The following is an 18,548-nucleotide window of genomic DNA, read 5'->3' on the forward strand; positions in this document are numbered from 1 at the left end:
AGTTGATACAATGAAATTGTTTCTCCCTTGCTATATTGTCAAAACAAAGTTTTCAAGCTGAGATTGGTTTGTTAATCACGAGGGCATGATTATGATAATCATGCTCTCTCAAACAAGCATCTTAGCTTCAGACTCTGCAACCAGTCGTTGACTGTATGAAAACTGCACATTCTCCCCATGTCTACAATTTTATTTTCTCGATATACCCACTCACGTCCCTAAGATATGTTTGTTAGTGTAAATGGGGATTCTGAATTGACTCTGGGTGGGTGTGTGCATAAGTAAACCCTGTGATAGATGTGGCACCTTCTTCAGGGTTGGTTCCCCAGTAATGACAGAATAAGCTCAGTCTCCACAGAATAAGCTCAGTCTCCCTCCCTGTCCTGAAGTATGCTAAGTAGTTTGAAGAATGTCATAATAGTAATTATAATAATATTAGGTTTTGCCATTTCTAAAATATTGGATACCATTCTGAGCCCTTCCTTAAGGACTACAGCTACAAATGATTTCATTTTTTAATTTGTGTTCTAAAATAATTTTATGTTTGTGTGTCCAATACATCTTGTAATAAAATGTTGTCCTGTACTTCATGCTAATAATAATTTAGTATGAAACAGGTATAGATAATGAATGTATATTGTTTTTCCAAACTGTCTGTGCATCAATTTTCTGAATGTATTTTTAGAATAGCTATAGGGAGTGTGAAGGAATGTATTTTTTTGTTTTTTTTTTTCTATGTTTTTCTATATGCATATATATATATGTTTGCAAAGGATTTATTTTAGCCTCGCTTTAAAGATGGCATAGGTTGAATTATGTGTTAAGTTATGCACTTTGTGTAATGTCTCATCGGGTTTGCTCACGTAGAAGGGAGAGTTCACTTGCAGCTATCAAATACTGTAGATCAATTGAATTAAAATAAATATATTTATACACTAAAGACTTTGCAGAATTACTTCAGAACAAGAAATTGAAAGACATTCACAATAGGAGCCAAAACATTTCCCATCAAGAAGGGAATCAGTTCTGGACAAGGTGCCAAGTCATTCATATTTGTGTACACACATATTCTCACTGTATTTTTTGTTTTCAGCAGTAAAGCAATTTGAGTCAGATTTTGGAAAAGACAATTAAAACATATTACAGCCTCTGTATATTATATTGAGATAAACAATCTGAAAATAGATTTAAGTACAGATATACCTGGACGGTCTGATACTTCAGCAACATGTTTGTTCCTGTGTGCGGTCTGGCATTCCTAGAGAATTCAAATACATAATCTGATAAAGGTTAACGCTGCTCCTTCATCTCTCTTCTTTCCTCACTTGTCTATCTGTTGTTTTAAAATGATGTCTTTAGTCAGAATACAGAAGAATGGTTGGAAGTATTTTTCTTTAACGTAAATAACACAGATATCAGATATATTTCTTTGCACAGAGATTCATAAAGGTAGTTAGCTAGTGATACAAATCACACATACATAAAAATGTGCTGTCTTGTATAATATCCCTTTGATATGTTAATGCCACCCCACCCAACTGTAAATTTATTTGGTGGCTTCTGGCATCTGCAGTAAAACTCATAGGATTTGACCAATTCTGATTTGTGAAGGTCTGTGCCAACTGTTTCTATAGTGAATCCTGACCAATAACACAGGATTCCAACATCTCCAAAGAGTTTAAGGCTCAGACCACCTACTCAAGAAAATGTAGCCTTTAAACTCTTTTTAATTAAATTCTCTAAATTATAAATGTGACTGTTGAGTGTTGAACATGGCTATGCATTATGTCGTATGCCCCATTATATGGCATATTATGTTATTTACTTTAATCATTCAGTATGCCCCATATGCTTATCATTGCCAAAGCTGTCCTTTTTGTTTATGGTTGTTTTCTTGCTTGAGGTGTAATGTTTGTGAGAGACTGCATTCATAGCTCTCAAAGTGGAATTTGCACATTTTTCACTATTTTTTCATGGGTGATTCCACTGAAAGCTTTGATTTTTCTCTCATATCCCACTGTGGCTGAACAATAGTAAGTTGTCCAATTTAATTTGTCAAAAATGAAAGCAAATGCTCATTGGCGTCAAGTAACAGAAGTTCAAGCTGTATCCTTCTCTAAATTGGGTAATGCTGCTAGGTTGAGTCAGTCTGTCTTTGTCAAGCCGTGTCTTCCGGTCTGGCTCAAATCAAAGTGAGATGTCTCCTTGCTTGGATGCCCAGCTTCACAAGCCCAAAATGAGCAGAGTCAGTTGTCTTCATTGGGGGTCATCTCGTAGCTGTGGCGGTAGAAACTGAAAATGTTAGCAACGGCGCCCCCTCTCATTCCGCAGTGGTATTACATACCTCTAATGAGCCCGGAAGGTGACCCTCCAAAACACATGTATCACAGCATGAATCACTGAATGATTCTACAACTAATAAGGCTGGAAAATTGAAGGAAGCCTGTTTTTTAAGGGTTGTTCTTATATTTATTATTGCTGTGAAAATAATAGATATGCCAAAAGTGAAACAGACAATAGTGCTATGTTTCATTAGTGAAGGGACTATCTGAAAAAAATACCTCCCACCACTTCACAGAAAAGGACCACATTTTTTAGACTGTTTAGAGTGAAATGGCTAATTTTCTGATTACCGTAAAGGACAGCACTGGAGTGAAATTGATTGCCTTTATTGTGCATTTGTTGTTTTGTTTTTTGTGATCACAGGGGTATTCATGTCATTCAGTGAATCTCATTTTCCTTATGCTTCTGGGTGGTGTTGACACTAGAGAAAAAGTGTCCACAGTGGGTACTGTATGTTCAATGGTAAGACCTGATGTACAGCTCACAGTTGTAACTTGTACCTGTTCCTGTAATTCTTTTGACCATTAAAAATTGAGGTAGAGAAAGTGGAAAACCAGTAGAGTATTGTACTGTTTCTCCACACTGCTTCACAGAATGGATGATGTTTTGTTGATGAGTTAAAGTAAGCACAGTAAGTAAGTAAGTCTGACATAAATAGCATGCAGGCTTGTACAAAGTTTTATTATAAAACTGTAGGAGATAGTCACACATAATGAAACCTCGTAGAGGATTTGCCTCTCCAGGTCAAGACTTCAACTCTATAGCAAAAATGTAGGGTGCATTATCATAAATCCTTTACATTTTAGGTGCAGGGTATCCATGCATTTAAGACAGCTGGCAGATCCCTATTTCCATCCCAACTCCCATGATACCTTTAAATACAAAGACACAAGAAAACTTGGCCTACATGTAATGATGCCATCACTTCTGTCATCCATATTTATCCACACGTCAACTGTCTGTAATGATAAGCTAAAGATAGAGGCAGTGAATGAAAATGGCATGTAATAAGTAACAAGAGATTTATGAATATGTCACGCACATCGGAAGCAATCTTTGAAACTTTTGCCTACCAACATAGCCAAAGAGCCTTTTATAGTTCCTTTCATCATGTTTACTCTTACAGTAGATATAATAAAACCTACTGTATGTGCATAAAGTTTAAATCAGAAGGTAGCCCTTTATTCTGAAATCTCTCCACGTCAATGTGACTGAAAATTTGAGACCCTTCTTTTAAGGTGCAAGTGATTTAACATGGCAGTATCTGTTGGGTGCTCTTTTTACAGCTTCAATTTAACTACATTAAGCATTAATCCTCAACAAAAAAAAGCTGCTTTCAGTAGGAAATGTATTGTCAACTATGTCTGATCATAGTTCTAAACGTATTAAAGCAAGAAACCTGCAGTGCAGGATATGAAATATTTTGAGGTAACAAAACCCCACTTTATGTGCTGTGTGTTAATTGAGAAAAGCTGTGCATGAATATTGTACTGTAGTAAGCTTGTGTTGAGTCCATTTGCCAGATTTGAAGGACAGCACTTTGATTTTTTTTTGCCATATGCTTTTTGCTTTTGGGGAATTCAAGTCCACTTTAAAGTGATGCCCATTTTCAAACACTCAAATGAGAGCCAACAGTAGAGCTACTGTAGCATGCAATGACTTTCTGTGCTCAAAAGTAGCTGCTGTCCAACTCATGGCTTCTTTCACAGTGAAAAAAAGAAGAAAAAGGCTCATTTATTAAAAGTAACCTTAGCATAAATAAAGGCACTATTTTATTTAAAAAAAAAAATTTTTTTGCATGTTTACAAAGTCTTAAAATCGTTATTTTTTAGATCAGTGTACAGTACATTGGTTGCTTGTCTGACTCAGGTGATAAATATTTATAAGCAGATGCTTCAGATATCTGTCCATTAATGGACCATAGGGAACCAGAGCCTCATCTGGCATGATCTGATATCTCATTGACCCCAAAGCTGGATAGGACACTAACCTACCAACCCAATAAAATGAGTGATAAAGGGGAAGTAAAGAGTTTTATTTCATGAGAAGCAAAAGGCCTGTATGAGAGGCTATAGCTCTTCTTGTTTGGAATTTCATATTTTTTATATCCCATTGAAAGGTTATCTTTTTTACTCTTTCAGAATAATCCATTTAATATGGGAAGCTAAATGTGTGTTTGTCTGGTATGCAAATCCACACCATTAACATATCTGCTAAATTTTGCACCAATGCTCCTAGGCCATGTTTTCATCCCTTGAGGAACTTTTGACCACACCTTCAATTTTTAGAGATGTGACCGTAGGAGGCACAGGTATACAACATTACTTCTAATGGTGTGTTAAATGAGTGAAATTGTGGCTTGGGGCCAAAATGTAGTCCCTCTGTAAAATGTATTTAGTGGCTGTACCTGCACTTTATCCAGCCTGTGCAGCACTGTGTATGCCAACTAAGTCCTAAATAAACTAATAATTTATTCAACTTTTGTAATTTGTACTGCGTGTAGAATGTTTTCCTCTAAGTGCTTATTTCATTTGAAGAAAATCATCGGGAATCATTGAAAGCCTATTTAGTAGGCTATACAGAAGAAGAAATGTGAAAATTCAAATCAAATATCATAGAGTACCTCGTGATTTTATATAAAGTAAATTTAAAGAAATAGTTCACATTTACAAATGTGACTAAGATTACATCTCTGCCTCACGACTTAAACTGGAAATTTAAGCTTAATTAATTAAATAATGGGAAATGTACAACATTAACAGCACTGGAATTGAGTTGTTCTGTGCTCCACTATGTAGTTGTTCTGCAGGTGGATGAAATGGGACAGAAGAATAAATGTGCATCAAACACCTAAAAAAATTCATTATTGAAAAGAGTAACCAATACCAAGTCACAAAACAAAATCCTAAATCATATTCAGAGGTCACATCTAATTTGTTTATAACCTGAAGGAGGTTAAAGTATGTGTAAAGTTTCACAGTTTTTCTCTAAATATCAGTTGAGCCAGATTATCTGGACTGACCTTTTAGGACATTGTGTTAATGAAGTGAATTAACATATGTACAAAGTACAGTGCCCTCCGTAATCTTTGGGACAAAATCACATTTTTTTACTTTAGCCCTCTGCCGTACAGTTTAAAATTAAAAATCCAACAATTCAGATGTGATTAAACTGCACATTGCAGACCTTAAGCAATATGTACCAAGACATCCTACATATATGATAGTAATTGTTTAGTATTTTTTATATTTTTTAAATTTGCCTTTATATTGTCATATTTATTGCACACTGATTTCATCATTATTGCGTGCCAGTTGGTATGAATTCCAAATGTGTTATCAGCCTTGGATAACAGCAGTCTTTTTGGATATTTGAGTATTTAAATACTATGGTTACAGTTATGAGTGTGTAAGCTTAGTCTCAGAACTCAGAAAAAAACTGTAACTGTTTTAATAAAATATTCTAACCTCACAATTCACTTTGTCATTTGGTTTTGGTATTATAAGGAATAATGTTGGCTGAGCTGATTTAATGTATAGTCCCTCTGTCAAACAGTTTATTCAAGAATCATTCTTATGGAAGGTTCTGCACCACACACACTTTATCAGAGCTCTAAGATCTCGTGAGCACATGTAGTTCATCAGTCTGCAATATGTAGAAGTTACCTGTGTAAACTACAAACATAAAATCACTGAAAATCACAGTGTTCCTAAACTTAAAAGGTAAAATACAGTGGTCTGTGATTTTTTTGTATCCATATACAGTATAGTAGGACATTTTTCCTTTGTGTCTTTGTCTACTGAATAATCATTTTAACATAAAGTCTCAGGCTTAAACACACCCTTAGCCATCCTCCACACCACAAATTAAACCTAGGAATAATGCTGCTAGCAACCCTTGTCTACTTTTGCTGGTTCAGTTCTTCAATTATCACTTAAGCCCACATGCTAAACTGAAAGAAAAGAATGAATACTAGAGTAAGCTTCAAGGCACAGGGTGTCGTGTATTGCATTGAGGGAAAGGTCTTTGACCAACCTTTGACTCACAACCTTCATCAGTGTTATAGCACAGGTAAATGCAAAGTGTAGACAACCCTAAAAAACACAAGTATTGTGTTTATGTCATTAGCTTTAAAACATAGGCAGATCATTTACTACCTGTATTATTTACTATAATAATTAATGTAAGTTTCCTTTCAATTAGGAAAGACTTGCTATATTGTTAAAAATTTAATTGCTTGCTCCAACTTTAAAGCACATCAAGGATCAGAAACTGTATTGGGTAAAGGAGAATTTTATATAAATTAAAGTGTAACATTAAATATTAAATATAAGTTAAACAACTGAGAAATGCAGTAGTTTTCAAAAAGTCTGGTTCTTAGCATATAATGATCCTTATTGAATGCCAGGATGTTATTATCAGTGCACATACTGTACACACATATTTGAATTGCTTCATTAGTTTGAAGTTTTATTTTTAATTCACATTTATTGACAGGACTTTTTAAAGTTAGGCCAGTAAACATGTTTCATTGGCTGTGTTTTCACATAATTTATCAGGTTTAGTCATTATCATAGTTTTCTGTGGGGTGTCTCCAAACCTTTGAGCATATGGCTGGATAACTGAATTGTGGATTATGGAACATGAGTCATGGGACCATTTTCTTCCTCACATCATTTGACATTGTACAACATTAGTCACAGTTGCCTTCTTTTATATCATAAACTTTTTTCTCTCCATTCTGCATGAAAAAAATGACAGAACACATTACCTGACAATGATGGCTAAACATTGAGGCTTGTTATGATTTATTTTATAATCTAACATAATGTAGTCCGTCATAGTTAATGTAATTCAGGATCACAGGGAGCTGGAGCTCATCCCATCAGTATTAGGCACAAGGCAGAATACGACACTGGGCAAGGTGCCAGTCCATCGCAGGACCCACTCATGCACACACCTACAGTGGGATCAATTTAGAGTTGCCCAATGACCAAACCAGCATGTCTTTGGGGGACAAGGGAGTAAAACTCACATATATTTTTGGAAAACATACAAACTCCACTAGGACAGAAATGGGAACTGGATTCAAACACTGGATCTGTGAGGCAGCAGTAATAAACATTGTGCTACTGTGCCGCCCATCTTTTTAAATTTCTGACTGCTAAATGCACATTTGTTTTGTACAAGACATGTGCGTATTGACAAAAATATGTGCTCAAAAATGCATTTTGTAAGTCTTATTGCTTGAGAAATATCAGTCAGAAACATTTTTATTTGTATTACATTTTAGTTTGCAAAATGAAATAGTTTTTATTTTTCAGACTACAAATGTTAATCTAGCTCAATTTAGGAGTCAACATGTATTGAGACTTTTACTAAACAAGCATCCTTTATTTTAAAATTGAGTGCTGTACATTTCCTCTTTCAGACTGAATGTATGTTTTTTGAGCCTCCTTTTTTGTTTTTCTTTTCATTCATCTGGCATCTCAAGCTAGAATTCACTAAGTTTGTGTTATGGTGCCTAGAGATTGACTTTAAATGAATCCAAAAGTTATTACAGTATTAAAGTCATTCCATGACACTGAGAATAAACAATTGATTTAGAAGCTGACAAATATGACCACAGTTAAAGATGACATTAACCAGAATATGCAGTAGTGTTTTTACTGACTATGTCCAAAGAACAAGTTTTTTTCAGTTACAACAGAACTATACTGCATCTACTCCATTAATAGCAGTAAGTGAAATTCTGATCTTTTTACATCTTATAGATACACTAATGATATACTAATCAATCTTTTATGGCATAGTTAATTGGTTCCAGGGGTCAGTGTGTTTATTATAGCATTATGTATCTTTAAAGCTAATAATATAATTGGTTTATGAATTTAAACTCACATTGTTTTCAATCACTTCCCTTGTGAACAACCTAAATAAAGTGATTCAGTTTAGAGAGCTAAAGGGATATTCTGTTTGCTCAGGAGTCTACTATAACACATGTGTAGAGATGAAGAGGCACTTGTCTTATAACAAATTGTCACATAAACTCTGTTACTCTCCTTTACTTAAAGATACCATCCCAGCTCTAAGGCAATGTGCTGCGTTAGAACTGCCACAGATCATACCACCTTAGACTTAAACCTCTGACCATTTAATTTGTTGCTCTCTTACAAACACAAGTGAAAGCAATTTAACCTGTTGCATTAAAGGAACTGCTTTATCCCACTATTAGTCTTCTTTAGTACAGATACAGTTAGAGCCAGGCACAGGTTTCAGTATAGATTGTCATCTTACCTGTTACTTTCAATTTCCCTTAAAATTGCATGGTGTGGTGGTGAAGAAAGATCAAGTTTAAATTTATTGTCATGTGCACATAGTACAATGAAATTCTGCCTCAAAATTATATATCTCTTGTCAACTAGTGACAATAATTCAATATCAAAACAGACAAATTAGTACAACACCATAGATTAAAGGCAAAGTTAAATCTATACTAATAAAAGGCAAAGCCCTCACTCACTCACTCACTCACTCATTCACTCACTCACTCACTGACTCACTCACTCACTCACTCACTCATCACTAATTCTCCAACTTCCCGTGTAGGTAGAAGGATGAAATTTGGCAGGCTCATTCCTTACAGCTTACTTACAAAAGTTGGGCAGGTTTCATTTCGAAATTCTACGCCTAATGGTCATAACTGGAAGGTATTTTTCTCCATTAACTGTAATGGAGTTGAGCTGGAATGACGTGGGGGGGCGGAGTTTCGTGTGACATCATCACGCCTCTGACGTAATCACGTGAACTGACTGTCAACGCAGTGCGTAGAAAACCAGGAAGACCTCCAAAAAGTGCTTAAGAAAGCATGCATTATATAATTGAGAAGGCAGCGAAACAATAAGAAGCGAGCGAGTGGCATATACTACCATATTCATGAGTGCTGCTACCTCGGAAAGAAAGCAAGGTGTAAACCTAAACTTTAAATTAAGTTCATAGACAGGCTACCGCTGGCGTTTCACATGCTCACAGGTAATGCGGGATACAAGTTTAATGAGAGGATATAAACGAGAGTTTTGATCACTTTGTAACTAAGTTAAAATTGTAGGTGAAGGGGTGTGCTTATGCAAATTCCGAGACTGTGTTTGTGGGGGATTGACAGTTAAGGCGGGTGGGGGAATCACGTCATCATCTCCCCTCCCATTCATCTCATTTGGCTCTGAGCTGAGCTCAGCTAACGCCGTCTTCGAAGCAACTTCGTCAGACTGCCACCAAATACTCACAGAAAAATCCACAAGTTAATACACACGCTGTCTCTATAGAGTTTCTCCACACTGAATCCTCCAGGCACTACTTACAAAAGGTCACATTGACAATCGTGTTACGTTATTTTTAAAATCTTTCCTTTTCTTAGCACAAGCACAGCTGAGAAGCTTCGATGCATGTGCTCCATAACGTTAAAAATAATGCATTTAATCACACTTTGCATTACAAGCAAAGGGGAGCTTTTGTCAATGCATGATTTCCTGGTACACCGATTACATTGATCAGCGCATCCCGATTCATTTTACCCTCGCACCACCTTAGTTTGAGAAGAAGTATGAAAAATATGAGGTTAACACAGAAAAACAGATCACCAATTCAAGCTTTATGAATAATCGATTCGCCATCAATAATTGTTTTGGTAAAGCCATCCTCCTTCCATTTTATAATTTTTCCGCCTTTAGCCATGATTAAATGAACGGTAAATAAAGTAAGAGCAAAGCGAGGGTGACTTATTTAGGCAGGCATATATATGACAGCAACACTCATGACAATGTCAATCATGTTACGTTATTATTAAAATGTTTCCTTTTCTTTTTCATTACTTCTTTAACACACTACTTCTCGTGTGTATTTTGATATATATATATATAGGGGCGGGTATTTTGATATATATATATATATATATATATATCATATAATATATGAATGACCTCCAAAGAGCGCTGAGACTTTTGATATCATGAACGTGTCTGCAAAAACTGTTGTCTCCTGCCCTGCAAAAGTCGAGCAGCCAGCGCGCGTGCATAGCTGTGCCGGCCTTTGAGACGCTGACAGCGCTTCTGCCTTAAGTCAAAGTGAGCACTGTTAATTTTTTTTCATCCTCCCCCTGCGCTATAGCCCAGACAAGTGCAAACACGGACCCCTTTTCTACACCACGGCAAAATAATATTAAGGCGATTCACACTTTCTTTGCACGATATACGATTATGAGGTCCTCACCCGGATTATGAAGACACGCACACGAGTGGAGGACTGACAGTGCCATCACAGCCGATTAATGGCGGGACGTCTCACCAGTCTACACAAGACCCACCGCGACTGTCCCCAAAAGGCGATCATAACGTCAGCGAACACATCTCTCTATACTATATAAAAGAAAAAGGCAACTTTCCTTTCTTTACACCTTTTTTCCTTTTATCCCAAACCAAAGCCTTTCTCGCTTAACACTGCAGAGGACACAAAACTAATTTTCTTTAAATGCCGGTAAGGCACATTACCAGAGGCACAAATTTGAACGTTCACATAGAAAATGTAATTTCTATACCACAGCCGTCGTGTAGCGCCTTTCAAAAGGGATCTACTACCGAGAGATGATCCATATATATTTTAGCTGCTGTTAGTTACTTACCTGTTGTGTTACACAGTCTTTAAAATGTAGTTTACCCGCAACCACTCCAGCAGTGCTCAATGTACCTGTACTTCTTAAAACGTTAATATTTTACTGTTTAATAACTTAGACTATATTTTATTATTTCTCCCTTGCACTCAGTGACCAAAGCTATACACACACATATATAAAAGCTATACACACAAGTATATGTATGTGTATATATATGTATGTATGTGTATATATATATATATATATATATATATATATATATATATATACACACACACACACTATCTACATTATATATATATATATATATATATATATATATATATATATATATATATATACACACATACACATATACAGACACACACATACATACATACATACATACATACATACATACATACATACACACATATATATAATTTGTGTGTATGTATGTGTGTATATATGATGTAGATAGGTATGTATATACAGTATATATATATATATATATATGTGTGTATATGTAGATATGTATATAGATATGTAGATATGAAGATATGTATGTGTATATATATGTGTGTATATATATATATATATATGTGTGTGTGTGTGTGTATATATATATATATATATATGACAGCAGCAATCCAAGCTGTGAGAAAACAGTAAAAAGGAGGCGTGTCAGACGTCGTGGTACATTTTCTGATGCAGCTAGACGAAAAAACTTTGTGACACTGCCGCCAAATACACAAAACAATTACTTTGACAATCATGTTACATTATTTTTAAAATGTTTCCTTTTCTTTTTCATAACTTCTTTAACACACTACTTCTCCGCTGCCAAGCGCGGGTATATATATATATATAATATAGATAGATAGATAGATAGATATGAGAACAACACTCATATCAATGACAAAACAATTACATTAACAATCATGTTACGTTATTTTTAAAATTTTTCCTTTTCTTTTCGTGCCTTCTTTAACACACTACTTCTCCGCTGCGAAGCGCGGGTATTCTGCTAGTTATATATAAAAGGAAACCCTCATGCAATGGTCAATATAAGTGGCTGTTGTGCTGACTTTATGAACAGTGCATAAAAACTGGAAAAGAAAGATAAATAACTGTGCAGGATAGGAGAAGTCTTTAGTAATACTGCTTGCCTTTCTAAGGCAGCATATAATATACCATATACTGTATATATATATATATATATATATATATATATATATATATATATATATATATATATATATATATATATATATATATATATATATATATATTCTTCTTATATAATACGCTACCATGGCTGTTTGTTTGTCTGTCCAGGATTTTAAATCACCTGTAGCTCGCAAACCGTTTCACCTATTGACTTGAAATTTGGTACACAAATTTGGTACACATATACTACGTGACGTCTACTATCCGCTTTCAGGGTGATGATTTTTATTACTCTTTTTATTTTTATTTTATTTATTTTTAAAATCAGCTCGTGTGGCGCATGCGTATGGGCACCGTTCTCATTCCCTACCACCTTCGCTAATCATTCTTGAGGCATATTAAAGACTTAAGTGCCAGCTTAAGTGAAAAATGAAAGAAAACGTACTAAGTAATTGCAACACAAAAACTAAATTAATCAGTTAGTATATATATATATATATATATATATCACTGTATATATACTGTATGTATATGTGTGTGTGTGTTTTGTACAGGAGTTGTGTATCAGTTATATTCTGAACCTCAGTGGACTTTGTCATTGGAAACTAAAATTCTTGGAAGACACTCTGGGACACATCGGCAATGTGTGGCATACTAGACAGAAATGTTATAGATAAGAAAAGATAGCATGGGACAAAATAAACAAACAGGAAGGCCCTGACAGACATTAACAATGCATGTCATCATTTCGTGCATTTTATGAAGGGTATTACCATGAGCCATTTTACTCTTTACATACATTGGTACATGTGCTGGGTGCCCTTAAATTACATCAGACTGACGCAGCAGCCTGAAAGAGAGAGGTGTGAACTAGGTTAGAGCAAAATGTGCTCCACCAAAACAGCAGAGGCAAAAAACTTAATCATTGTTAAGATTACATAACCCTCTCCTAAAAAAATAGTGTAGTGTGGGGCATCAAAATTGACAATACCTGCATAAAGATACATGGTTCTAAATGGGAATGAATAAGGACCATGCTGTCTCTCAAACAATATAAAAGCTGAAAAGCTGTCTCAGAGACCTGGCTGTTTACTCTCTGTGGAAGACTCAGGGGCCACTAAGGTATACTGTGGCTTGGACACTTACAGACTTAGTTTGTTTTTGGGATGAGGACAGCCTCAGTACTTAGTTAAGTTAGGAGCTAGAAGAAGAGGAAAGACTAACAGTGAAATGATGGGAAGAAGAGCAGAGAGAGATTGAGAGAGAGAAAGGCAGACAGACAGACGGCGATTCACTCTACCAACAAAGGCATCAGGGTTTTGCTTACTTTGTATATTATGTGTTCTGTGTTCTTCCTTTATGTGTATCTTTCCACTGTACTTTTTTCTACACTTGGATTTATTTTTGTATGATTTGTGTTCCTTGGTTATCATTTTGGGTTCAATGTTCTTCAGGAGCGCCTCATATTGCTCAAACTTAAAACTAATTAAAATCACACAGTTAACAGTACATTGAGATTTGATTGCAAGGCTCATAAAATTTGCAATTATTTTACTTTAACATTGCAGAATGAAGATAGAGCATTCCTGCTTCGAGTGGTAACTTTCTATGGCAGTATTTCATGAAGTAAATAATTAACAAATAAAATGACAATTATAGCAGAAATGCATCACACTGATAAACCCTAGTAAATATTCACAATATGGAAAAAATCAAAAAATATGTCTCCGAAAATATTGAGCCAAGGGTTTTAAATGTCCTTATTTGTGCACATGATACCAATTATTAATTTTTCTTTGTGTAAAGGGTTTTGGCTGTACTAGTAACTATTACGCTACTGGTTGCTTTATGTTATGAGGATGACAGCGACAGGTGACTATAATATTCGTTGTTTTCTTGAACATATTCAAGTGGCTATTGGTTACTCTTCAAACATAAAAACAACTCAAGAAGATGTTTATTATAGTGAAGTTTTCGCTTGCCTTGCCTTTCAGACTCTTCAGATCTGGCTGGCTGGCTTCCTGTTGTGTTAATAAGGGTACATCTCAATAAACAGCTCTGATTAAATTACAGATGCTGCTAAAAGTAGCCCTGGTGTAGAATGACATCTGGCTTTCACCACTGCAGCTGGCTTCTGATTGGCTCATAACATTTTCTCCTGTGACCTTCACATGATCTTAGATGGCTAGAGCTGCCAGATCAAACTGGATTAATGATTACAGAAGCTGACACTGATGACCTCCACATTAGAAGCAGAGTTACCAAACAAGTGATGGTTAAAATCTTATTCTTTACAAATTTTACATCTGGCAGGCATTCAAAAGGAGAAAAACAAGGAATACTTTGGGGTTCAAGTGAAAATCATTTAAACTTAATTAAAAAATATCATTTTCTCTGGGCTGAGCATTGGGAAGAGAACATGACTAGATAGCATCAAGTAGCCTGTCTTTCATGATAAAAGATTGTTTGTTCATTACTTAGTCTAACACAGTAAACGATCACATACACATACATCCACACTCACTTATTTGACTAGTTTATGCATGTCGTTGAGGTGTTGGGAGGAAACAAATGCCAACACAGACAGGACATGTCTTGGTGTCAAGCAAAAAATGTGGAAGACCTTGAATAGTCAATGCATACATATTTAGAACATTCTCAGTTTGATAAGAACTGCCATATAAATTAAAATTCCATGTAATTTTATTACTGGCCTTATAGGCTTATTTTATAACTGTCAGATACTAGAATCCTTCAGGACTTCAACATTGTAGTTAATATAGGTTGTTGTGCCAGTAGTTGCCAGTATTACACCTGATTTCTGGTGACCCTGCCCTAGAAATTAAATATGTGCTTTATAATAGCATATTCATAAAATGGATAAGAGGACAGATGAATGAAGTTGATATCATCACAAATACATGAGTCCATCGAAGATCAATAAGAATATAAGAAGAATATAACAATAAGAATATAACAAGAATATAACAATGTGATGTTGTGCATTATTTTTTGCACTGGAACAAATTTGTATTGATCTAGGTTATGGGAGAACCATAAGAAGTATTGATTGGCACATTAAAAATAAAAAAGGTGATTCATATTGCACGTCGCAGATTCTCTTCATTACACAAGCACTCATACAAGACCTTTGAGCATGACTTGCAGTGGTGCCTTGATTTCTCCAAATACACGTTTATGCTTTGATTTGCCAAGGGCTGAATATGTGGCTATTGTTATTTTGCTTTTGAATATCATAATTAAACTTAAGTATTGAAGTAATCTGAATTATTAAGGAGAACAAAGCAAAGAATATGACTGAATACACTACAGCATTAAAAATGTATTGATCTGGATAAAATCTGCACAGTTTAGATTTTAATCCCTTAATGTAAGTATTGATGTTGTTTCATTTCCAGTTACAGATACAGTATATTATTTGTTATAGAATTTTATCTGCTTCTAGAAATGTGATCAATAAATTGGGCATTTTATCTGTTTATTGTAAAGGATTACAGCAGAAAGCCTGAGCAATGAGGCAAAGCTGCAGCGGCAATGTCAACAGAGACAGCAAGAAATCGACCATATGCAAGAGATCTTGGAGACCAAGATCCAGCTTCTTCAAGAGGTGAGAACAAATCATCAAGAGTTGTAATTTTCAAAGGAATTACATCTAGCCAGATTCTTCCTGCACAACGAATTTTCAATATAAATCATTTAAGTTCCACTTTCATAAGGCCTCTTAAAGGACATACATACTGAATTGCATCATACAGTAATAAAGACCAACCAGGCCCTTCCTGTGCTAAATTATTGCTATTTAGCATCCTAATGCGATAACACTGTTTTATTGGGATGCCCCACTGTTCCCTTCAAGGTCACATTTTAATTATATTTATAGAGCTTTAAATTAATAGGGTCTGGAAAGAGCACTGTTAACTACTGAATACTTTGTTTTCCATGCCTTCATCTCATTAATTGGCAGGATTGGTTTGTCCTTAGGAGAGAAACCCCACTTCTGCATTTTCAACTCAGCTGCCTGAGTTTGCCACCAATTCACCAATAAAAGTTCTACCTTAAATGATCTCACAGATTTTTACATTTTCACAGACCATTTCACATTTTAATAAAGCAATTCTGTGTCATGTGGCTCTTCAGTGAATTTAAAAATCTTGGGATGGGTAGAGTACATGAAGTCATTTAGTTTTTGAGTTAATTATATTTAGGAGGAAGATTTAAATTGGTTCACAACTTAAGTAACATACCCATGTTTGTTTGCCCACTTTGATCCAATGAAATAAGTAAAACTAAACAATTAACTGCACTCATTCCAGGATGTTTATAACTAAAATCACTTCTGTTTCAGTGAACTGCTACTTGACTCTCAATTTAAAAAAACACTTGTATTGAGATGTCATCATCATTTGCTTTTTGCCACACTTGTGGACGCTTTGGTATTTATCTTTTATGCACTTAAGATTCATAAGTTGCTTTAGATAAAATCATCTTCTAAATGTCTAAATGTACATAATGCATTTCCAGTGGTAAAATGCCTTCTGTGTTTTTTTTGTTCTTTGCCATATATTTATCCTTACACCTCTGCATCTCCTTACTCTACTATTTAGAACCTGTCAAGGCTGATTAGAACAGATTTACTTCTGAATTTAAAATATCACAAAATATAATGCAAATAAAAAACGATAGTTTACATAAAAACATTAAATACAATAAGGATTATTTTGTCTTGCTGTTCTTAACCACTAAACAGCTTGAATTCTAAAAATAAACACATGGCACACTGATTAGCAATGGTTTCTGCCCTGAGCCAATGATGCTGGGATTGTTTCTAGTGAATGGCAATCATCTTTTATTTTAGATCCCATAAAAGACATAACATACAAAGAAGTCTATGTTTTATTGCCAATAAGGTTTCTAGAAATGTTTTCTTGAAATTAAATTAATCACAATGTATACAATGATTTAAACGTATTTTTTTGCATTCCTAGGAAGCCAAGCTAGCAAAGAAGGAGGCAGAAAAAATGGCAACTCATGCAGAAGCAGAGACTATTCGCTGCCAAAACCTAGAGAAAAGACTGAAGAACTTTGAAAAAGAGAGCGAAGCTCACCAAAGCCTGAAGGACCAACAATTCTTTTCTGAAAAAGAAAGGTACAACACATACTATTTTAGTAAAAGGTAAAAAATCAAAAATGCCACACAGCTCCTTGCCATCTAGCCTTGTTAGCTCAAGGGTATAAAAAAATGACAGCAATGCACAATACCGAAACTAGTATAAATAACACAGATGTTACTTCTGCTATGTTCTTAGAGATGAGGTCAAATCATGGCCTGGTCATTCGCTGTCTGACATTTATTTGCACATACTTTCCGAGTCTAGGTAGCATAGGTAGATTTTCTTTAGGTTCTTGGGTTTTTTTTTCTTTCACATCCCAAAAACATGAAGTTTAGGTTAACTGGATGAGTGTGTGTGTCTGTCTGAGTGTGCTTTATACCCCACTCAGATGTGGTTTGTGTCTTGCTCCTAAAGCTGCTGGGACAGTCTAGAGAATTCTTATTGAAGAGAAACAGCAAATGAAATTAAAAAAATCTAGCTCGAGTCATAACCAAATGTCTCACTGATCTGTCATCAAGAATGGAATTACACCTTTTGGAATCTGACCTTTATACTCGTGACCCCTAATGACACGCACAACATGACCCTTTATGTCACCCATAGCAATGTAATAGCAACTGCCACAATAAAAGTGGCATCTTAGGTCAAACAAATGGTGTTAAAGCATAAATATAATTATTTTCTACTTTTTCAAGTCTGTAAAATCAAAAACTAATGTTATTTATGGATTTATTGATGCTCAAAACACCTTAAGAAATGCATAGATTATGAAAAAGTGATTACAAGGTGCCACCAAAATGTGAAAAAGAGATTACAAGGTGCCACCAAAAATTAATAAAATACCAAATCATTACATCCTACAGTTAAACTATGTCAGTCTAGTAAGTAGATGGATGGATAGTTAAGTTTGAATATTTCAAACTAGCTGGAATACCCAAGCGTTGCCCGGGAGGAAAATAAAGTGTTTTTTTTATTTAATTGTTTGAGAAAAACATAATTAAAAAAAACACAACTTTAAAAATAAATTAACAAACCATAAAGACTCACTAATGTGCTTGTCTTGCGGTCTTGTATGCATGTTATCATCCAGTTAACGGTCGGAACCGGCCAACTCTATTTAATTTGAAAAGCAACAGACGCCCGTGGTGCTGCTCAAACATAAAGAATGCAGGCAGTTGCCTCCTATATACTAATTGTGTAAGTAACAGTACAGGATTCTAGAAAGTATTGTGCTATGAGGATTCGTGTTGCCAACGTGC

At 35.1% G+C, this 18,548-nt stretch overlaps 1 protein-coding gene across 2 annotated transcripts in view; it reads left to right on the forward strand.

Annotated features, from left to right (window-relative positions):
* The window catches only part of LOC120514279 (phosphodiesterase 4D interacting protein), a 249,225-nt gene that overhangs the window by 131,563 nt on the left and 99,114 nt on the right, over positions 1-18,548 (forward strand). For both annotated transcript variants that reach the window (XM_039734581.1, XM_039734582.1), the window contains exons 6-7: positions 15,668-15,785; positions 17,164-17,324. In XM_039734581.1, the coding sequence (XP_039590515.1) occupies positions 15,668-15,785; positions 17,164-17,324 (279 nt within the window). The remainder of the gene's footprint in view (positions 1-15,667; positions 15,786-17,163; positions 17,325-18,548) is intronic.

The sequence above is a fragment of the Polypterus senegalus genome, chromosome 14 (assembly GCF_016835505.1).
Source record: "Polypterus senegalus isolate Bchr_013 chromosome 14, ASM1683550v1, whole genome shotgun sequence".
Taxonomy (NCBI): Eukaryota; Metazoa; Chordata; class Cladistia; order Polypteriformes; family Polypteridae; genus Polypterus; species Polypterus senegalus.